This window comes from Homarus americanus, unplaced genomic scaffold, assembly GCF_018991925.1.
Source record: "Homarus americanus isolate GMGI-L3 unplaced genomic scaffold, GMGI_Hamer_2.0 scaffold21914, whole genome shotgun sequence".
In the NCBI taxonomy this organism is placed as follows: Eukaryota; Metazoa; Arthropoda; class Malacostraca; order Decapoda; family Nephropidae; genus Homarus; species Homarus americanus.
In genome coordinates, this window is record NW_024719665.1 from 1,256,924 (window position 1) to 1,280,840 (window position 23,917).

At 45.3% G+C, this 23,917-nt stretch overlaps 1 protein-coding gene across 1 annotated transcript in view; it reads left to right on the top strand.

Moving 5' to 3' along the window:
- LOC121860234 (beta-alanine transporter-like) overlaps positions 1-23,917 on the top strand; it is a gene marked incomplete at its 3' end in the record, with an annotated part of 54,299 nt that overhangs the window by 24,382 nt on the left and 6,000 nt on the right. The window contains 8 exon segments of the mRNA XM_042357322.1: positions 8,459-8,501; positions 8,504-8,519; positions 14,398-14,552; positions 14,672-14,837; positions 15,198-15,324; positions 16,058-16,185; positions 20,663-20,877; positions 21,298-21,476. Coding sequence (XP_042213256.1) covers positions 8,459-8,501; positions 8,504-8,519; positions 14,398-14,552; positions 14,672-14,837; positions 15,198-15,324; positions 16,058-16,185; positions 20,663-20,877; positions 21,298-21,476 — 1,029 coding nt within the window.

Consider the following 23,917-nt stretch of genomic DNA (forward strand, 5'->3'; position numbering starts at 1 on the left):
TTCTGATATGTGGAGTAGGAAAGGAGAGAATAATCTTGCATGCCCCTTGCACTTTTCTAGGTGTTTATGTTGTGGGCATTTAGGAGGAAGACCAGGTGGGGAGGCATAGGTGAGCTTGGGAAGTAGAATGTTAGGTGTAAAACACTGAGGAGCTGTGTGCAGGAACTCCGAGGGACTGGAGTCGGCGGAGGAGGTGGAGACGGAAACTGAGGGATGGATAACTTCACCATGTGTGGTTTCCAATTTAGTTTGTGTGTGTGTGTGGCTTGCAGATTATAGGTGAAGGACCCCATGAATATGTGTGTGTGTGTGTGTGTGTGTGGCTTCAGGGATTATAGGTGTAGTTGACCCCATGAATATGTGTGTGTGTGTGTGTGTGTGTGTGTGTGGGCTTCACAGATTATAGGTGTGAGTGACCCATGAATGTGTGTGTGTGTGTGTGTGTGTGGCTTCATAGGATTATAGGTGTAGTTGGACCCTCATGAATATGTGTGTGTGTGTGTGTGTGTGTGTGTGTGTGTGTGTGTGTGTGTGTGTGTGTGCTCACAGGATTATAGGTGTGAAGGGACCCATGAATGTGTGTGTGTGTGTGTGTGTGTGTGTGGCTTACAGGATTATAGGTGTAGGGACCCCATGAATATGTGTGTGTGTGTGTGTGTGTGTGTGTGTGTGTGTGTGTGTGTGTGTGTGTGGCTTCACAGGATTATAGGTGTAGTTGACCCATGAATGTGTGTGTGTGTGTGTGTGTGGCTTACAGATTATAGTTAAGGGGACCCCATGAATATGTGTGTGTGTGGGCTACAGGATTATAGGTGTAGGACCCATGAATGTGTGTGTGTGTGTGTGTGTGTGTGTGTGTGTGTGTGTGTGTGTGTGGCTTACAGGATTATAGGTGTGGATGGACCCCATGAATATGTGTGTGTGTGTGTGTGTGTGTGTGTGTGTGTGTGTGTGTGTGTGTGTGTGTGTGTGTGGCTTCAGGGATTATAGGTGTAAGTGGACCCATGAATGTGTGTGTGTGTGTGTGTGTGTGTGGCTTCATAGGATTATAGGTGTGTTGGACCCCATGAATATGTGTGTGTGTGTGTGTGTGTGTGTGTGTGTGTGTGTGTGTGTGTGTGTGTGTGTGTGTGTGTGTGTGTGTGTGTGTGTGTGTGTATATATGTGTGTGTGTGTGTTTGTGTGTGTGTGTGTGTGTGTGTAGTGTATATATGTGTGTGTGTGTGATGTTAGTGTATATGTGTTATAATGGTCAGCATGCTCGCCTGCAAGCGAGTGGACCTGGTTGATCCCGCAGGGGTGAAACTATGGGAGGTTTCTTTACGCCATTTGCCCGTCTACCTAGCAGTAATTGGGAACCTGGATATTAATCGATTTGCGGATCGTATTCCGGGATAATGGTTAGCCAGTGCAGTTGGCGAGTTGTCCAGTCTTCTCGGACTATTCCTTGACACTGGGTCATGCAGCTCGTTAATGAGAATATTTTTTTAATTTTCGTCGATGATGTTAAGTGGTTGATCTTGTAACCGGAGTGTTATGATTGGTAGGTGTGTGTGTGTGTGTGTGTGTGTATGTGAAAGTGAGGATAATAAGAGATAAAGTGAAAATGAGGATAATGTGAGAGAAAGTGAGGATAATGAGAGTGTGACAAAGGGGTGCCGGGGCCTCTTGATAGACTTAAAAAAATGGGTCTCTGGGGGGAGAGGGAAAGGAGGGAAGGAAGACGAGTGGTGGAGGGAGGGTGATGAGGGGAAGGTGGGAGGGGTGGATGAGGGTGATGAGGGGTGATGAGGGGTGATGAGGGAGGGTGGATGAGGGGAGGAGAATGAGGGGGGTGAGGGGGAGGAGGGGTGAGGGTGATGAGGGGTGAGGGGTGATGAGGGTGAGGGGTGATGAGGGGAGGATAAGGAGGGGAGGTGAGGTGATGAGGGAAGGTGAGGGGTGATGAGGGAAGGTGAGGGTGATGAGGGGTGAGGGTGATGAGGGGTGAGGGTGAGGGAGGGCGAGAGGATGAGGTGATGGAGAGAGGTGATGAGGGCGAGGGGTGATGAGGGGTGAGGGGTGATGAGGGGTGAGGGTTGAGGGTGGGAGGGTGATGAGGAGGATAATGAGGGGTGAGGGTGATGAGGGTGAGGTGATGAGGGGGAGGGTGATGAGGGGTGAGGTGATGAGGGGAGGATAATGAGGGGGGTGAGGGGATGAGGGTGAGGGTGATGAGGGAAGGTGAGGGTGATGGGAGGGTGATGAGGGGTTGGAGGGTGATGAGGGGGGTGAGGGGGTGGATGAGGGTGGGAGAGGGGTGATGAGGGGAGGAGAATGAGGGGGGAGGGGAGGAGGTGAGGGGTGATGAGGGAAGGTGAGGGTGGGGAGGGGGGTGAGGGGTGGAGAGGGTGAGGGGTGATGAAGGAAGGTGAGGGAGGAGGGGAGGGGTGAGGGGTGATGAGGGTGAGGGTGAGGGTGTTGGGGAGGATAATGAGGGAAGGTGAGGGGGGTGAGGGTGATAGGTGAGGGGTGAGGGGTGTTGGAGGAGGATAGAGGGAAGATGAGGGGGAGGGGGTGAGGGGGTGAGGGGTGATGAGGGGTGAGGGGTGATGAGGGTGAGGTGAGGGTTTTGAGGGGAGGATAATGAGGGGAAGGTGAGGGTGATGGGTGAGGGTGATGAGGGTGAGGGTGAGGGGTTGAGGGGAGGATAATGAGAAGGTGAGGGGGGGTGAGGGGGGTGAGGGGTGATGAGGGAGGGTGGGGGGTGATGAGGGGTGAGGGTGAGGTTTGAGGAGGAGAATGAGGAAGGTGAGGTGATGGGTGAGGGGGGAGGGGTGGGAGGGTGAGGGAGGGGTGAGGAGGGGGGGTGGGGGGTGATGAGGGGAGGGAGGGGTGAGGGTGGGGTGAGGGAGGATAAGAGGGAAGATGAGGGGTGAGGGGGGGTGGGATGAGGGGGAGGGTGAGGGGTGATGAGGGGTGAGGGTGAGGGGATGGGGAGGATAATGGGAGGGGAAGGTGAGGGGTGATGAGGGGTGATGAGAGGGTGAGGGGTGAGTGAGGGGTAGGGTGATGAGGAGGAGAATGAGGAAGGTGAGGGTGATGGAGGGGGTGAGGGTGATGAGGAGGATAATGAGGAGTTGAAGAGATGTGTGGAAGGGGTGATAATAAGTGAAGGTGGAGGGTGATGTGGGAGGGTAAGTGTGAAGAGTAAGGAGGAGGAGAGGGAGGGAGATTGGAAGATAGGAAGGAGGGGAAGGGAAGAGGGGAGAGAAGGAGGGGTAATGAGGGAGAAGGAGGAAGAAGGGAAAAGGAGAGAAGAATGAGAGACTGGGGAAAGGATGGAAGAGAGAGAGAGAGAGAGAGAGAGAGAGAGAGAGAGAGAGAGAGAGAGAGAGAGAGAGAGAGAGAGAGATTTCGCGGTAGAAGTAAACTGGACGTCACGAGAGCGGGGAGTGTGACGGAAGCTTGCTGATAAGATAAGACGTTCATTGTTCACTGGGGTGTTCCTCTACTCTGGGGGGAGGGGGTGGGGAGGGGTGGGGGAGGGGGTGGGGGGAGGGGGTGGGGGAGGTGGAAGAGAGAGGTGGAGCGGACTGAGAGAGAGAGGGGAACTACTGTGACGCGCAAGAATGAGGTATGATTGATGGGCATGGGGGAGGTGTGGGGGAGGTGGGGGGAGGTGAGGGGTAGGGAGGGGGGAGGGGGAGGGGAGGTGTGTAGGTGGGGAGGTGGGGGAGGTGTGTAGGGGAGGTGTAGGGGGGAGGGGGAGGTGTAGGTGGGGGAGGTGTGGTGGGGAGGGGAGGGGTGAGGGGTAGTGGGGGAAGGTAAAGGGTGGGTAGGAGGGGAGGTGTGGGGAGGAGGTGTAGGGGGAGGGAGGGGGTGGGAGGGGAGGTGAAGGTGGGGAAGAGGGAGGTGTGTAGGGTGGGGAGGTGTGTAGGTGGGGGAGGAGGTGTAGGTGGGGAGGTGAGGTGGGGTAGGTGGGGGAGGGGAGGTGGTGGGGGAGGGAGGTGTGTAGGTGGGGAGGAGGTGTAGGTGGGGGAGGGGAGGTGGTGGGAGGTGTAGGTGAGGGAGGTGTGGGGGAGGTGTGTGGGTGGGGGGAGGGAGGTTTAGGTGGGGGGAGGTGGGGAGGTGTGTAGGTGGGGAGGTGGTGAGGTGTGGGGGAGGTAGGTGGGGGAGGTGGGGAGGTGGGAGGAGTGGAGTAGGTGGGGAGGTGTGTAGGTGGGGGGAGGTGTAGGAGGGGGAGGTGTGTAGGTGGGGAGGTGGGTGGGGAGTGAGGAGTGTGGAGGTGGGGGAGGGAGGTGGGGGGAGGTGTGGGGTGGGGGAGGTAGGAGGGGGAGGTAGGTGGGGGGAGGTGTAGGGGAGGTGTAGGAGGGGAGGTGGGAGGGGAGGTAGGGGAGGTGTAGGTGGGGGAGGGGAGGTGTGTAGGTGGGGAGGTGGGGGAGGTGTGGGGAGGGGAGGTGTAGGTGGGAGGTAGGTGGGGAGGTGGAGGGAGGTAGGTGGGGGAGGTGGGGGAGGTGTGTAGGTGGGGAGGTGTAGGTGGGGGAGGTGTGGTGGGGAGGTGGGGGGAGGTGTGTAGGAGGGGGAGGTGTGTAGGTGGGGAGGGAGGGGGGTGGGGGAGGGGAGGTGGGGGAGGGGAGGTGGGGGAGGGGAGGTGGGAGGGGAGGGAGGTGGGAGGAGGTGTAGGGAGGAGGTAGGTGGGGAGGGAGTGTAGGGGGGGAGGTGTAGGTGGGGGAGGAGGGTGGGGGGAGGGGAGGTGTGTAGGTGGGGGAGTGTAGGTGGGGGAGGGGAGGTGTGTAGGTGGGAGGAGGTGGGGGAGGGGGAAGGGAGGGGAGGGGAGGTGTAGGTGGGGAGGGGAGGTGTGTGTGGGGGTGGGGGGAGGGGAGGTGTGTAGGTGGGGAGGGGAGGTGTGTAGGTGGGGGGGAGGGTAGTGTGTAGGGTGGGGGGGAGGGGGAGGTGTGTGTAGGTGGGGGAGGGGAGGTGTGTAGGTGGGGGGAGGGGGGAGTGTGTATACACCATGATGAGACATAAACTTGGGATGTGAAAACCTAAAATTTTTTCTTAAGACTTTGAGAAAGATCGAAAATTGTATCAAAAATTTTAAATGCTTGATGTTAAAGTATAGACAATTTCTTACTGAATAATACTAGTATTAATATTTTTATGGTGTCACCATGTAGCACGCGTGACTTCTTTATACAAACAATACTTACTAGAGGGAATGAAACCTGGACCTTTTGTGTGAACAGGGATCACTACCACCGCGCTACAGGGCCAACAAAAGCACTCCTAGGTTTTGTTATATTGCACACAAAGCCTGTTCATAGTGCTTGTTAGCTGTGAACCTCCATATAAATATATATAAATATCACCAAGTTAGTCGATGATGTTATAAGGCCAGGCAGTAATAATTGTCACTTAGTTATATGTTTAAGGTAGTAGAGTGAGCGTGTTAATCAGCACAACACTGACGAATTATAGGAGTACCAAAAAACCAGTGAGTGGATTGGGTCAAATGTAAGCATTTATATTAATTTTTTATTCTTCTCTCCTCTTTTTATTCTCAAGGGGCTGGGAGAAGGGGTGGGGAGAAGAGTATACTGAACTGCCATTTTTTATCGCTTTCACAGGACGACACTTAATACACCAACACTGATAACAAATTGAGCTTCAAAATGTGTTATTTTACACTGCCTCGACCTGTACTTCAACACATGAGGCGGTGGGGTTGGGGGGAGGGGACTATTCAGACCAGGGAGGAGGCGCCATATGTGGGGAAGGGAGAGAGAGGAATATAACTCGATATAGAGATAGATTGATTTATATATAGAAGAGGTAGAGAGACAGATTGATGAGATGAAGAGATAATAAAGGATGGAAATAGAAATTTACAGATTCATACAGAAATACAAGCAGGTTAGAAAAAACACTGAGCCAAATACGTCACACTTATAAGCTGAAGAGTTGATAGATAGAGATTATGATAGAGAAATGAATAGAAGAATTGACATAGAGAGATAGAAAGAGACTCGTTGATCCAGTTTGTTTGGTTCTTCAAACTTTATTCAACTCTTTTACCAACACCATGTCAAGATTAATAAGTTGGAAGATAACATTAACCTGTAAGAAGATAACATTGCAATAGATTAACGTTAACCACTCGGTATATTATAAAGTATCCTCACCACAGTATAGTTCGTGTTTACACTTCACGGCTATTTGTACAGGAAGGCTAAACCTGTGACATCTATTGGCTGGCTGCTGGCGGAAATGGCCCAATCACTTTTGCCATTGTTACGCCATCACCGACCAATGAAAGGTCAGGAAAGGGGTCTTCATAGCCAATTAGAACGTGACACTTGACTCCGGCTCATTTTCTGTCTCGCTCCAGAACGATTGAGTTTTATAACACGACGAATAAACAACCAGCGTTTTTTTTTTGTAATATAAATAAAATTAAATACTAAAACGTGATAAATGAGAAGCCAACACTGTTTCAACTACCCAAACATATCTTTGGTTTATCTTAGGTCTAGGTTCGTATGGTTTACCGTTTTCAGGGTCTGTTTCAACTAACACAACGTCCAGCATTTCTACCAACTACAACCTGGATGACGGGCGCCCTCTAGCGAGCCTACATCCCTATCCTGGCAAAGGTAAGGCAAATAGTAGCCACGTTAAAGGACAATCGCGTCACCGTGGCTACAAATTACCAACCATACTTCTCGGGATAAGTAGAGGCGGGTCTTTTGTAAGTCCTGATCAGTACTTCTCTCTGTTATATAATAATACATTACGTTTATGGGGAGGACGGGGGTCATTGTTTGATGAAGTGTCACTTGAGTGTCTTTTGTTGGTTGGTGTTGAGGATGCGGTGTTTTGAGTGTGTGTATTTTGTTAGTGTTTGGGTGTTTCTGTGTTTCGGCTTGTGTTTGAGTTTGTTTGTTTGGCTGTGTTTGAGCTCTGGTCAGGTTGAGTTTGGCTATGTTGAGTTCTGTGTTTTGAGTTTGACGTGTTTGAGTTTGGGTGTGTTGAGTTTGTTTTGTGTTTGAGTCTGTCAGTTGAGTTTGTTTGTGTTTGAGTTTGGCTGTGTGTGAGTTTGTTTGTGTTTGAGCTTGCGTGTTGAGTTTGGCTGGTGTTGAGTTTGTTTGTGTTTGAGCTCAGCTGGTGTGGTTGGTTTGGTGTGTTGAGTTTAGTTTGTGCTTGGAGCTTGGCTGTGCTGAGCTTGGGTGTGTTGAGTTTGGCTGTGCTTGAGCTTGGCTGTGTTGAGTTTGTTTGGTGTTTGAGTTTGGCTGTGTTGAGTTTGCGTTGAGTTTGTTTGTGTTTGAGTTTGGCTGTGTTGAGTTTGTTTGTGTTTGGTTTGGCTGTGTTGAGTTTGGCTGTGTTGAGTTTGTTTGTGTTTGAGTTTGGCTGTGTTGAGTTTGGCTGTGTTGAGTTTGGCTGTTGAGCTTGTTTGTGTTTGAGTTTGGCTGTGAGTTTGTTTGTGTTTGAGTTTGCTGGTGAGTTTGTTTGTGTTTCGGGTTTGCTGTGTTGAGTTTGTTTGTGTTTGAGTTTGGGTGTGTTGAGTTTGGCTGTGTTTGTGTTTTAGCTGTGTTGGTTTGTTTGTGTTTGAGTTTGGCTGTGTTGAGTTGTTTGTGTTTGAGTTTGGCTGTGTTGAGTTTGTTTTGTGTTTGGGTTTGGCTGTGTTGAGTTTGTTTGTGTTTGAGTTTGCTGTGTTTGAGTTGTTTGTGTTTGAGTTTGGCTGTGTTGGAGTTTGTTTGTGTTTGAGTTTGGCTGTGTTGAGTTTGTTTGTGTTTGAGTTTGGCTGTGTTGAGTTTGGTGTGTTGAGTTTGTTTGTGTTTGAGTTTGGCTGTGTTTGAGTTTGGGTGTGTTGAGTTTGTTTGTGTTTGAGTTTGGCTGTGTTGAGTTTGTTTGTGTTTGAGTTTGGCTGTGTTGGGTTTGTTTGTGTTTGAGTTTGGCTGTGTTGAGTTTGTTTGTGTTTGAGTTTGGCTGTGTTGAGTTTGTTTGTGTTTGAGTTTGGCTATGTTGAGTTTGTTTGTGTTTGAGTTTGGCTGTGTTGAGTTTGTTTGTGTTTGAGTTTGGGTGTGTTGAGTTTATCTGTGTTTGTGTTTGTATGTGTTAGTGTTAACTATTAATATTATTGGGTTAACTGATAATTAATTTAAAGGGGATAAACCTGCCCATAACCGGGGCGCCCCACTGGTCGTGTTAAACCGCATGACTATACCACCAAAACAAACTTCCCTCACACGGAATACATCTATTGTCTAGACCAGTAAAGGTGTTAGACATTGGACTGACTCAACGCTGCCGAAATTATTAAAAAGAAAACAAATAATTAATTAATGCCATATCATTATTATTATTATTCTTATTATTATTATATTATTATTATTATTATTATTTATTATTATTATTATTTTATACGTTTTACTCCTCAGTGGGACCTGAGCTGACAGCGAGTTTCTGCCAACACTAGGACTTGTTGTTGGGCACCAGTGGTCTGGTGGGTAACTACATTTTCGCTACATCCAGGACGGGTAAGTGAGAGGGAGGAGACGGGGGTGTGGGTTGGTGGTGGGGGGCAAGTGGTGAGGTATGTGGGGAGGGAGGGAGGGAGGGAGGGAGAGCCCATGGCAGGAGAGGTAGGGAGAATTGATGGCTGGGGAGAGAGGGAGGAGAGCCCATGGCAGGAGAGAGAGGTAGGTAGAGTTGATGGCTGGGGAGGGAGGGAGGGAGAGCCCATGGCAGGAGAGAGAGAGGTAGGGAGAGTTGATGGCTGGGAGGGAGAGATGGGGAGGGATGGAGGGAGGGAGAGTGCGTGGCAAGACAGAGAGACAGGTGGGGAGAGTAGATGGCTGAGAAGGGAGGGGGGAAGAGTGGGTAGATAGGGAGAGAGGGAGGAGGTAGGTTTTGATTTTTATTTTTGCCGCATACAGCGGCTACTTTATTGTGCACCCCACACTCATCCTGTGAGCGGTAGCACAAAAGGATTATAGAGTAGAGTTTACAACGGGTCATAATAATTAACCCCCGTTGTCAGGATATTATGGCACTGAATGTTACACAGTATTTCAATACATTATTTGTTTAGTTCTATACATAAAGGGTAACTTATTCACAAATGCGTGAGAACAGGCGTGTGAGGCAGTATGTCTGGCCGCACACTTTGTTATTCACATTTACGTGGGAGGTATTCAAGCACATTGCGTATTTGGTTCTGCATGAGAACTGATATAGTTACTAAGTGCAAAAAGTGGATACAATCTTAATATGTCGGCTATCTTGCCATTAGAGATGAAGTGTTGCCATTTCACAGGTGTTCTTGGACCTGTCCCTAAAGGTTCTATCTTCACACAGTCGAGGACGTGGTAGGTGGGGTGGGGAAGGTGGGTACAAGACTAGGGAGAGGTAGGTAGGAAGAGTGGATGGCTGGGGAGGGGTGGGGAGCGAAAAGGTGAAAGAGAAGGGAGGAAAGGGAGAGAGCAGAGAAATGGAAAAGTGGGGTAGAGACAGAGAGAGATAACAACTGGAAGGCATTAATACCCAGAGAAAACAAACACACACACACACACACACTCTAACACCATAATGGCTGCCCTTCATGTAACGAGGATGGCCGGCCCAAGGGCCACCAAGGCGTGAATTAGTTTAAGGTAGGCTGTCGCCAACACAACACCCACACCTTAAGTGCTGAGTTGCATGACCCAGTGTTTAAGGTGTAGAAGCTGTCGCCAACACAACAACCACACCTAAGTTATCGAGTTGCATGACCCAGTGTTTAAGTGTGCTGTAACACAACAACCACACCTAAGTTATCGAGTTGCATGACCCAGTGTTTAAGGTGTAGAGCTGTCGCCAACACAACAACCACACCTTAAGTTAACGAGCTGCATGACCCAGTGTTTAAGGTGAGAAGCTGTCGCCAACACAACACCCACACCCTAAGTTAACGAGCTGCATGACCCCGTGTTTAAGGTGTAGAAGCTGTCTCCAACACCAACTAAGTTAACGAGCTGCATGACCCAGTGTTTAAGGTGTAGAAGCTGTCGCCACACAACACCCACACCCTAAGTTAACGAGCTGCATGACCCAGTGTTTTAGGTGTAGAAGCTGTCTCCAACACAACAACCACACCTAGTTAACGAGCTGCATGACCCAGTGTTTAGGTGTAGAATGTAGACAACACAACAACACACCTAGCTAACGAGCTGCATGACCCAGTGTTTAAGGTTGAAGCTGTCACCAACACAACAACCATACCCTAAGTTAACGAGCTGCATGACCCAGTGTTTAGGTGTAGAAGCTGTCTCAACACAACAACCACACCCCTAAGTTAACGAGCTGCATGACCCAGTGTTTAAGGTGTAGAAGCTGTCACCAACACAACAACCACACCCTGAGTTAACGAGCTGCATGACCCAGTGTTTAGGTAGTAGAAGCTGTCTCAACACAACAACCATACCCTAAGTTAACGAGCTGCATGACCCAGTGTTTAAGGTGTAGAAGCTGTCTCCAACACAACAACCACACCCTAAGTTAACGAGCTGCATGACCCAGTGTTTAAGGTGTAGAAACTGTCTCCAACACAACAACCACACCGTAAGTTAATGAGCTGCATGATGTTTAAGGTGTAGAAGCTGTCTCCAACACAACACACCCTAAGTTAGCTGCATGACCCAGTGTTTAAGGTGTGAAACTGTCTCCAACACAACAACCACACCCTAAGTTAACGAGCTGCATGACCCAGTGTTTAAGGTGTAGAAGCTGTCTCCAACACAACAACCACTCTAAGTTAACGAGCTGCATGACCCAGTGTTTAAGGTGTAGAAGCTGTCGCCAACACAACACACACCCTAAGTTAACGAGCTGCATGACCCAGTGTTTAAGGTGTAGAAGCTGTCTCCAACACAACCACACCCTAAGTTAACGAGCTGCATGACCCAGTGTTTAAGGTGTAGAAGCTTCTCCCCAACACACACCCCTAGGTTAACGAGCTGCATGACCCAGTGTTTAAGGTGTGAAGCTGTCACCAACACAACAACCACACCCTAAGTTAACGAGCTGCATGACCCAGTGTTTTAGGTGTAGAAGCTGTCACCAACACAACAACCACACCCTAAGTTAAGAGCTGCATGACCCAGTGTTTTGGGTAGAAGCTGTAGACAACACAACAACCACACCCTAAGTTAACGGGTTGTATGACCCAGTGTTTAGGTGTAGAAGCTGTGGACAACACAACAACCACACCTAAGTTAACGAGTTGTATGACCCAGTGTTTAAGGTGTAGAAGCTGTCACAACACAACAACCACACCCCTAAGTTAACGAGCTGCATGACCCAGTGTTTAAGGTGTAGAAGCTGTAGACAACACAACAACCACCCTAAGTTAACGAGCTGCATGACCCAGTGTTTAAGGTGTAGAAGCTGTCACCAACACAGCAACCACACCCTGAGCATGAGTGTTTGTGGTGAAACAACACCCTAAGTTAACGAGCTGCATGACCCAGTGTTTAAGGTGTAGAAGCTGTAGACAACACACACACCCTAAGTTGACTGATGACCCAGTGTTTGGTGAGTGTAAACACAACAACCACACCTGAGTCAGGAGACATGTTAGTGTAGCACCGAGTCCGGTCCGCTGCTGAGCGAGCACGCTGTCCATTACACCACACACACACGGGCAGGATGAGTCACAACAGGTATATCCATCCAATTAAGGTTAGATTATATTTGATGATAGACAATTATACTTGATGGTGGCCTTAATGCGTCGCCTCACCCTAATGGATCTTCATGCAGGTGTTAATTAGTTCCCGTAGGCAAACTTGAGCTGTAGGTAAAATATCCACCCACCTGTTTTGTTTGTGGTGGTGGTTGTTGTGATGGTGGTAGTCGTTATTGTTGTGGTTGTTGTTGTCATGGTTGTTTTTGTGATGATTACTGCTGTTGTGGTTGTTGTTGTCATAGCTGTTTGGATGGTAATACTGTTATTGTTGTTGTTGTGGTGTTTGTTGTTGTAGTAGTGGTGGTTGTTGGCGGAATGTTTGTTGTAATACAGTATTATAGCAGGACTTTATTACACATTATATCTACCGTATCACTCTACTAACGTGGCAGAGTGTATTTCTTGTGTTTACCCAGAACCGTCAACTCGTCCATTACGACCCCAGAATATCTTAATCCAGGTAAAAAGTCACAGGTAAAAAAGTCACAGAAAAAAAGAAAAGTTAACTATCGAATTCTCACATTTTTTAAGGTTAATATGTCAGTCAGTTTCAGTAAAGGAATATGCAGAACTGATGGTAAATTAACCTACCCTAACCTAACCTAACCTAACCTTTATTACCGGTCACCATAAATTAATTGTGACTTTTTTTCCTAGCCAAAATTGTGACTTTTTTCTGTGACTTTTTTCCCTGTGACTTTATTACCGGCCACCGAATATCTACTTGTGTTGGGAATGTTTGTCAGCCTCTCAGCGACCTGTTACGGCCCTGCTTATACACTTTCTGTCTTGTCTCGTGTCGCCAGCGTTGACACATGCGGTGATTGGTTGAAAATAAAGTTGGTGAAGTTATCAGTAATTATGATCATGAATGTAGGGTGAAAGATCATGTCTAGTTACTTGGTCAGTAATATGATGATTGTAGGATGATGAAAGAGCTTGATAGTGACATCATGAGTACAGTAATACTTTACTTTTATCCTCTTCACCACTGACCGACTCTTTAGCTGCTTGGGCGATCGGTCACTTCTCTGTTACACACTGTTGGCAAGTATTGGACATGCACTCGCTCCCGAATGTACTATCGTGGACAAAAGTTCCCTCCTTCCCAAACTGAAGCAGTATCGACCCACACAGCACACCCGCACCAGATAATTAATCTGGGTAAGTCAGTTCGGAGACTCATTCCCGTGTCTCCGTTTCACTAAGGCGAACTTTTGTCCACGATAGTACCTGAACCTGCTCCAGTGTTGGTCAAGTCTGGTCTTGAAACAGCCGTCACAACACTCTCTGGCAGGTTGTTCCAAGAGTTCACAATTCTCACCCGAAAAGTTTGTGACGGCATCAATAATTAGGATCAGCAATTGGGTGATAGAGATCAAACGCAGAAAAAGAGTGGGATCACCTGAAGAATTGTCACCCCAGAGTTTGGCAGGGTGACAATTCTTCAAGTGAATATCCTGGGGTGATGAATCTTCAGGTGGCAACACCTGGGGTGACAATTCTTCAGGTGGGGTCAGGACCCTCCATGGTTGGGTGAAGTTAGGTTTATATTATTCTTATTTTTCTTTTAACTTTTCACAATAAAGATGCACAACACAATGGAATATATTTATGTTATCCTAATTATACAAATTATATTCACTGTGGGCTGGGGTGATTATTCTTCAGGTGGAGCAGGCTGGGGTGACAATTCTTCAGGTGGAATAACCTGGGGTGATGATTCTTCAGGTGATCCAAACATTGTTTTGTTATGTGATTATATGTGTAACATGACGCCAATAGGCTGAATAAGGCCTTGTCTACTTTGGCACAACTGAAATTTGTGGTTTTCTGATTCTGTACCGGACAGCTGGCAACTCAACTATTTTTTTTCACATCAAGTTTTATTACAATAAATATGTGGTTCCCACTTCTTGATTGTTTTGACTGCTAATTAGTCCCTTCAGTACTATGCTTTCTTATCTATTTTATTCTGGCTACCGCCACACAATTTTATTCACTCGGGGAAGTTCCATCTCGTACTCTAGGGGTTAAATAACTTCGCTGCTTCTACAACATTTATATTAAAACATATTCATAATCTATTTGCTTATAAATGCCTCCTTTTTGTAGACACCTTACTTAGAAGATGAGTTCTTCCCCCTGTCGTCCTATTATAATTTTATTATTTTCATCTGGCCTGCTCTAAACGATAGCATTCAGCTGAGGAAACCCCGTTGGTATTATCAAAGCGTTATTCTACAATGTAATCTTCCCCAACCGACTTTCCCCTCCTCACCCCCAGTCCTACTTCTCCCCTCACAGAAAGACACTTACCCCGACATACCCTCTACAAATAATGTAATTGAAATACTGTGTAACATTCAGTGCCATAATATCCTGACAACGGGGGTTAATTATTATGACCCGTTGTAAACTCTACTCTGTAATCCTTTTGCGCTACCGCTCACAGGATGAGTGTGGGGTGCACAATAAATAAGCCACTGCAAGCGGCAAAATAAAAAATCAAGCCCTCTCCTCTCCCTCCTGCTCACTAGAGAATGCTTCGAATTTACACTTCAGAGTTGAGGGGGTTCACACCTCAGGGAAAGAGAGGATTGGCAACGTTAATTGGTAAACACAAGAGTGGAGCCAACTGTCAGCCAGCCTTCTACATCTATCTGCTTATCTATACTTGTCGTCCCCAGGTGTGGGCGTCGACCTGCTTTCTTCATCTACCTGGTGATCGAGTGTGCCTTTGGGATAGCCACGGCCTTCACGCCCTCCTTCACCTGGTGGATGGTGTGTCGTGTGGGCGTGGGCTTCACCGTGCCAGCCATCATGTCCACGCCCATGGTCTTAGGTCAGCTCTGTGTGTGTGTGTGTGTGTGTGTGTGTGTGACGAAAACCAAATAAAACTATATTATTCCAAGTTAATTTCCTTAACTCAAATTGTTATACTTATTGTGTTGTTGTTGGTAGCCATCGAGCTGGTGGGACCTACCAAGAGGACCTACACGACGGTGATCATAAACGTGGCTTACTCCTGCACCCTCATCATGCTGGCAGGAGTGGCTTATCTGGTGAGTTGGGCCCAGCTTGCCCTTGCCACCACCATCCCCTTCCTCGCCTTCTTTTTCTTCTGGTGGTAAGTGTTTGTCTTTTGGTGGTTGATACTGACGTTTTTTATCGTGTGTCTTGTTCGTATTATGAAGAGACTCAACCTAGCCTGACTTAATCACTACCATCAGTGAGTGTGCTTTTCTGTGACCAGGTAGAATCAGTCTTTTTACTGCTGGTAACTAGTTCACCGTTTTTATTAATGTGTTTGTTTCCTTCTGTTTATAGTGGGGATCAAGAAGTCTTTGTTAGTGGTGATGAATTCATGTTACTTCATTTAACTATCATATTCTTGTTAGTTTATATTAGCTTAGCTTAGCTGAAGTTACAGTAGAAAAAGTTTATACCGAAACATTTTAAACTTGTCTTGTCTTTCCTCCTCCTATAGGGTGTTGCCGGAATCCCCTCGATGGCTGCTAGCAAATGGCCGACTCCCAGAAGCAGAGAAGATCATGAAGAAGATGGCCAGAGTCAATGGCAAGACACTGTCCCCTGACTACATGGCCAATCTTAGGGTAAATTAATAGTATTTACCTCCAGACTTAGGAAGTAGTTAAGCTAAGCTCCTCCCCGACTTACGACGGGGTTAGGGACCCAAATCCAGGTCGTAAATCAAAAATGCTTAAATAATACATAGAAAATCTAAAATGGGTGTCTCTTTTTCTTCTCAGCACCACAAAACTCTCACTTTTAAGCTTGCCAGTCATTTTAAAGTGAATTACAAACGAAAATTTTGTCAGTACGCAGCGCAATCACTGACGTTGGGACTCGAAAATACGTAATTTTACACAATTTTGGTACGACTGAGGCAGTCTTATGTCCGGGTAGTCGTAAGTCGAGTAGGTCGTAAGTCGGGGAGGAGCTGTAAATTGGTTTGTTGTCAGACCAAGTAGCTGGGATAAATGTCTGCAAGAGTTAGAATAATTTATTTGTATGATTGTTAAAAAATATCACTTAGTATAATTTTTATATACTGTACCCTAATACAATGTTAAGTGCTAATTTTTGTACAAGGTAAAAGTGGTTTTATGTTGTTATGCCATCATGGATATGGAAGAGGCAGATAGTGTTGCCATTGTCTGTCTGTCCATAAGTACACAGCAAATTGACTTATTTTATGAGATAATGGCACTTTAGTCTCCTTTAAATAATTCTTGATTTATCCTTTACTGGATGTCATTCTGTATATCAATCTCACCTAAATAGTTCTTTTTTTTTTAAATTTAACTTCAAGTTTAACTTTTACAGCGGAAGTTCGAGGTGGAAAAGTACATGTCTGGGAAGGAGGATGAGAAGATTCAACAATCATATGGTGTTCTCGATCTCTTCAAGACCCCCAACCTGTGCCGCAAGACTCTCATTATCACCTTCATCTGGTATGTTAGGTTTTCCAGTATTTTCTTACACTATCTCATTATCACCTTCAGCTTGGATTGGTAGACCATTCCAAATGTCTACTACCCTGTGTGCAAAGAAGTATTTCCTTATGTTCGTTCTGCATGATAACTTGGTGAGTTTGCTATGTGGTTATGTCCCCTCGTGTTGTTGGTGCATGACATCACAAAAAAAATAAATATCCCAGGTTCACGTATTCCATCCCTTCATAATTTAGAGCGTTTCAGTGAGATATGCCCCACTGTATCTTGTCTGAAGGGTTGTTAGTCCTATGGAGGCCCAGAGATGGGGTCAATTCATTTTTGTCAATTCAGTTTCATTCGTAAAAAAAATCTTCAATTCCAATTCAATTAAATTCATTATGGACGATATTTCATTCAATTCAATTCAAATGCTTTTCAATTCAAAATCAATTCTAATCTACCATTAATCTAACAGAAAGAAATAAAAATTCGAGGTTTCAAATTAACTTTTTTTTATCAACAATGCTCTACCATACAAACCAATCACATTCTTTACCAACCAAAAGTTCAAATGGTTTAATTCTTTGTATTAATAAACAAAATATGAATGCGTCCAAGTTACTGATGATTACATCTGATCATCATAAGTTGCTCAAATCTTTTATCGCTTAAATTGCATCTCTCTGGCCTGAAGAGCTTGCCAGCAATGGCGAACAGTCGATCCACAGGAGCCGATGTAGCAGGAATGGCCAGGTACTTTGCTGCAAGCCTGGTGAGGACAGGAAACTCAGGCTGCTTGGCCCTCCAGTAGCCAAGGGGATCACCATCTTCCTGTAGACATGGCTGATTGAGGCAAAGTGAGACCTCAGTTTCTGATGGAGTTGATCTTGGTGTAGAAAACCAGTTGGCCAGGGCAAAGAACTTGTTCCTCTTCATCATTGGTGGTTCAGCAGGGGAAGTATCTGTTGTTGTAGGATCAACACTGCGTGCCATATTGTATTTCACAGTCAGAAGGTCACGAATGTCTTGCACTTCATTGTCATAGTCATGACAGTATAATATATCCCCAACATGTTGGTAGTGATATTGGCACACTCAGGTGTGATCGCATCTTTTAGATCACGTATGGTTCTGGGTCGATCAGCATAGACAAGTGACTTGAGATGACCCCACAAGAAAAAGTCAAGAGGCATAAGATCCGGAGACCTAGGTCCAGGTCATTCAGCGGGCCCTCACCGTCTGATCCACTTGCCTGGGAATGTTTCATCTTAGAAGCTCTGGACGATGATTGCAAACTGTGGTGGTGTACCCTCATGCTGAAACCACATCTTCATCCATTCTGCCAGTGGAACTTCATCCAATTTGGGAATGAGAAATGTTTGCAACATATTAAGACATAAACATATTGACATCGAAAAAGTATGGACCTCTCAACCGATCCCCCCAGAGCGCAGCACACCAAAATTCGTGGATCAAATTGCACCTGACCTTCCTCCATCCCTTGGGGGTTCTCACAGGCCCAATAGCATGCATTATGCCTGTTGACATGACCACTCTAGTGAAATACTGCTTCATCGCTGAACATGATGCGTTGTTGAAGCCATCCATGATGTAAAAACCTCTGGTAGTATTCCACACAACGGTCTGTGTCGTCATGGTGCAGTTCCTGGACGAGGTGGATGTTGTATGGGTGGGAATGGTTTGCTATAAGAATGCATTGAATGGACCTTGTTGAGACACGTTTTCTGGGATAACTTTCCTAAGGACTTAAGTGGACAGTTTACGATGTTGTCAAGAACCATATCTTTTGTTTGTGCATCTGTTGCAGTTTTTGGCTGGCCACTTCCCGTTTGTTTGAAACGAGTGACCAATTTACCAATTGTTGACTGAGCACGCAACTGGTGGCCTCTCAGGGTGTTTTCATGTGGCAACCTGCACTTCGGCACCTCAGCTACCCTGAGAGATTGGAGCGCCTGAACTTGCCTGGCTTATACTACAGACGGGCAAGGGGCGACCTAATTGAGGTGTATAAGCATCTCAAGGGGCACTACTCAGTCGAGTGTCCTTACTTGGAGGAGCTGGCGGACGCTCGCCCCACAAGGGGTCACAGCTCAAGATTGAAGAAGCCGCAAATCCAGAAAACTGTGAGGGCAAATTTTTTTGGAGTGAGATTTGTGAACTCTTGGAACAATCTGCTAGAAAGTGTTGTGATGGCACCGAGTGTGAGCTCTTTCAAGACCAGGCTTGACCAACACTGAAGCAGGTTCAGGTACATTCCAGAGCCGATGCATGCCCAGTACTGTACTATACTTGCCAACAGTGCGTAACAGAGACGTGACCAATCACCCAAGCAGCTAACGAACCGATCAGTGGTGAAGAGTGTAAAAGTAAAAGTAAAAAGTAGGAACTGTGCAGTATGCTGGACCACACGATCCATGCATCAAAACTATCTCCACCCATTCAACTATTGTATCAATTTTCCTGCCATGGTCCCTGCCACTGAATAAGGCAGGGACCAGTTAACTCTCTGTAGTTTGTCTCTCATGAGTTGGTAATGCTTAAAGTTATAGTAATCCTTCTCAACTACTTTCTCTCGACTATCTTCAAGGATTGTATTCCATCTTAATGTGTAGTGGTTGCTGGTCAGAGTTAGTTTCTCCTGACGTGGACCTCGTCTATCATGCTTCCTCAGTCGCCAAGACTAAATCTAAAATATTGTCTCCGCTCGTGAGGAATGAAGCTTGAATGTGAAATCAAGGAATTCTTCTCCCTTGACTTATGTGGCAAGATTCACCCAGTCTATTGTCTCATAATTAAGTCTCTCATGATGAGGTCGTGTGCTCTTGATGCTCTCTGGATGACTCTGAAGATATGCTACTTCCTTCCCTAAGGTTGACTCAGCCCTTTAGCACACACCTATGTCAGCTTGCTTTTGTATTGAACTATCAAATAGCACCAAACTGACTCTAATGATCCCATTTCCATTTGCTCGTCATTACTGGTTACTATCAGGTACTCCTTGCCACATGGTAGTACACCACCACCTCTTGTTGCCCTGTCTCTTTTGTTTCGTGGGTGAATTCCCTGGTACGTACAAGTAAACAAAATTCACCTTGAGGCACATTCTCTACCCCGAGGACTCGCCAATTACAATGATATCTGGTTGTTTTGTGTCCACAAATGTGCCCAATACATCGGTTTTATTAAACAGGCATTTGTGTACCAACACTTGATTGGCCAGGTTTCTGTTTTTGTCCTCTTTGAAGACTCGGAGTCTACAGGGTTAGTAGAATCACTCATATACATTATCACCTGAGATTTTGTTCTCTTTGGGTTTGCAGTATTACTTAAAGCTATAGCATGCACTATGTTAACATTATTTACAATTAGTTCGCCTCTTATCCATACTATTGGGAGAGCTGCAACACTACTTCGACTTCTCCATCTTCCTGTACCCTGACGTATTGTATTGGCCTCTTCTGATCTTTAGTTGAGCATTCCCATATTGTGTCAGTGAGTATCTCTTTCAATTTGTCACTGAGGTCTTTGTCGTCTTTTTGTTGGTGAATTGTCAGGTCAGGTTATGTACAAATTACTATACTCTGGTACTCACTTGAGGTTCTGTGCCATCTTTAAGGTATACCTCTTGTGCTCGTGTTTTAGGGATGGTGATCGTCACTAACTGCACTGAGTTTATTAAGTCTTTCCACATTTCTTATGTGGAGAATGTAGGAGAATTATTACACATTGAAAGCTTATTATCTGTAAACTTAATAACAATATGAGTGTAAGAGAATAATGATGTAAATTAATGAAATAACTAAGCTTATTTTCATTATTAGTTGGGAAAAAATTACAAAAATAGTATTTTTCGTATTTTTGGATGTTTTGTTAAATTTGCTCTTGTACATATGTCTATTAGCTCCTGTCTAACAGACAGTAATACTTATATAAATGTGGGTTACATACATTAGGTTTATATAATTACATCACCCACAGTAACTTTCCTATGAGCCGTGAGTAGTCATCAAGTGGACATGTGACAGTGTATTCCCACTGTGCCCTCACACCTTGACCGCAGAGTCATCAATTAGGTAGCCGGCTATCGCTAGTTGTACTCCCGTCTCTGAGCCACTGAGACATGTGCTCTAAGATGTTAGATACACCCAAAGCTTCGTCCATTATTAACGCTCACGGCTCATAGCGTTAATTACGGTGATATCCCAATTATTGTGCATTAGTTTTTTCTTAATAAATGGACAAAAGACCATTTGGGCTTTGAAAAATTAACCCATAAACATTTATGAATATTGCTTCCAGTTCACCTCTATTTGGTGATTCCACGGGTAACCGGAAGCTGCAACAGATGCCCCAAGAATTACCCCCAGCTAGCTTAATAACATAGTGCACCTTCTTCCTTGTGTGACCTTTGTAATAAGTCTCCATCATTAGCAAAATTGCCAATAAGCCAACCAACATAACTCTCTACCAACAGGTTCACCAACACGTCTGTGTATGTGGGCCTGTCATATTATGCACCAGCTCTGGGCGGGGACCCCTACCTCAACTTCTTTCTGGCTGGTGTTGCTGAATTACCCACTTACCTATTCCTGTGGCCATCAATGGAGTACTGGGGTCGGAGATGGACCCTCTGCTTCTCCATGGTTGTAGGAGGCAGTGCTTGTGTTGCTACTGTTGTCACACAGAATGGTTAGTGGTAGCTAAAGAGAAGCTTATAAAATAGGTAAAGATGAGTATGCCTGGGTAAATAAGTATAGTGACTTGGAATAACAAATTTATAAAGAAAAGAGCCTTATGATAATTACTTCTTCTACACTAGTGTTGCTAAAATAACCTAACAGTGTTTTGTGGTATATGGTGATATGTTTACAGCTCAGATCTCTTTTGTCTGTTTGATGTGTTTATCTATAATAGAATACTGTACTGTGAAAATTGTGGTAGGAGCTGTTGATAATTAATGGAAAGAACATGATGGCAAAGTTTTCATATTTGAGAGGAGATGATTAACTTTTTTATTCCTATTTACATATTATTAGTCGTAGTACAGTATTACTTTTTTCATGCTGTGTATATTCATTGTTGCTCTCCATGAACTTTTGTCTCTAACAGACCCTTTGGTGACACTGATTCTCTACTGTGTGGGCAAGTTTGGCATCTCTTCCTCCTTTGTGGTACTTCCACTGATGGCCTCTGAGTTGTACCCAACAGTGGTGAGGGGGATGGGTTTGTCTGTGTCAGCAGTGGCAGGGATGATTGGCCCCATTGTCATCCCACTCATCAACTACTTGGTGAGAACTACCAATCAATGTAAATCTTCCCTGTGAGGAAAACCTTATCACATAATTGCTAAGTAAATTAGAAGAGGAAATATATTTGAAATGGCAGAGAAGGTGTTAATTGTGGAGGGGTGGTATTAGTAGGAGTTCTAATGGAAGAAAAATGGCATGATATTTCATTTTCCAGTACAGCAACGAAACTTTGCATGGTAGTAGCTGAAGTGATTGTAAGATGATTTAGGGCCGGAACCCAGCTGGACAATGCTGTTAATTGGTCCTAATTGGCCTTAATTGGTCATAATTAGCGCAAATCACTATCTCGGCAATTTTTTGAGCAAGATACTCCATTTTTAGGTCAATCGAAAGGAAATTGTCGGGTTAGTGGAGGTAGAACAGGTTAATTTTAAGCTATAACCAAAATTGCAAAAAAAATGTGACCGCACCCACTCATGACGCAGTATGTACAGCATGTGCGTCTAAGGCAAAGGCCCTAATGTAGTCGTGTTTGGTGTCTACTCTAGATTTTTGGGGGCACGAAAAAGCGATTTAGAGCACTAATTTTGAGCTACGATAAAAGAGAGAGTATGAAATGCAAAAATATGTTGCACGCCCATTTATGTTTAAGCGTAAATCTGCCTTTGTAGGTTCTGGATCATTACTTAGAGTAAAAGACCATTAATTCGAAGAAAAACGGTAAATGAAAACCATACATTAAATGTGGAGGGTACACTTGAACGGTAAACTTGGGTTGAAGACACTGATAAACTAAACAAGGTATGGGCAGGATAAGTTCTGTTTAATCCTGGGAGGTCTCCACTTGGAGAAAGTTATTAAACAGTGCCCGGGTTCCTATTCAACCACAGTGGATTGTCACTGGCTCTCACTGAATCTGGAGTTATGACAAGTTCTGGTCGTGCACGTCTAGAGGCGTCACATATAACCAAGACTTGCTATTATACCAAGCTGCAGCTGCATCTTTATTCAAGCTGATGAAAACAGAGCTCAAGTCATCCAACGCCCCAGAGTTTGAGCAATGGTCACAGGAACGTGCAGAGAACTATCCTAACTTCTAATACTGGTCGCAAGGCCTAGACCTCATACTCTATTTTCTGGTCTATATCCGATCCATCGAAAGTGAAGTATTTTCACCCTAAGAACTCCTACTATATGGGAAAAAGAGAGATTTGCTGAGATGATATGGACATTTTAAAAAGATGTAGTAGAAAATAATTGTGAAGATGGTGCATAGGGGCAGGTATGTTGGGCAGAGGGAAGCTGCCGATATCATGGGAGGTAAAGACGGAATAATTTATTACAGAGAAAGAAGGATAAATAGAGCGATGAAGGTGTGTACCTGGTAGTACAGTAATAGAGCGGCCTGGAAACTCTTCTGCCTCAGTCACCCTCTCAGGGGAAGCTCTCTCAAGGAGTGCATTTTCAGGGATACTTGAATACTGTATTTGAAGATTAAAACTCAATTATGCTTTTCTATAACATAGGCTTAGTTTTTGGAAAGTAACATGCTACAGTATGGATATATTTTTTAAAAGTTGTATTGTGTGTAGACTCGGTCAAAAAAACTACCGTTACAATTCCTGCGCGAAACAAACTGACTAAACGAAGTGTTTAAAAAAGGCCTACGAGGCATTCCTCGCATTGGTAGCCCTGCGTGTGTATGGGTTTGGCCACACGTGCTCGAAACAAGTGATCGGCACTCTGAAACGAAACCCAGTACAAGACTTTCCGGAATTATCGACCGTATGGTAAAATGTCGTTGGGCCGAATTCCATTATGACGGCATGCGAAACTGTGGAGCTATTCATATTTTTTGGAACAGCATGGTATAATGTGGCATTAGCCCAAAGTGAAGTAGCAATACAAATGCAGATTCAAAATTCGGTTGCAAATAATCTTATACCTTTACTATATCCACTAATTCTGCCAAACATTACTATATGGCAACTCATCCACTTCCATGGTTACTGTAGTCCACGGTGTGTGGAACATTTAAGAACATAAGAAAATAAGGAGTCTGCAATAGGCCGGTTGGCCTATGCATGGCAGCTCCTGTCGAGAGTTACTCCCACTCTCTATCATCCATGAATTTATCTAGCCTCCTTTTAAAACTTTCCAGCGTTCCAGCACTTACTACAAAGTTGCTAAGCTTGTTCCATTCGTCCACCACCCTATTTGTGAACCAGTTCCTTCCTATCTCCCTCCTAAACCTAAACTTATCCAACTTAAATCCGTTGCTAAGAGTCCTATCCTGCTCGGATATTATAAGAACTTTATCTATATCCCCTTTATTGATTCCTTTCACCCACTTAAATACTTCTATCATATCTCCCCGCACTCTTCGTCTTTCTAGGGAATGCAAGTTTAGTTTCTTTAACTTATCCTGATATGGAAGGTTTCTAAGTCCCGGAATCATTTTCGTCATTCTTCGCTGCACC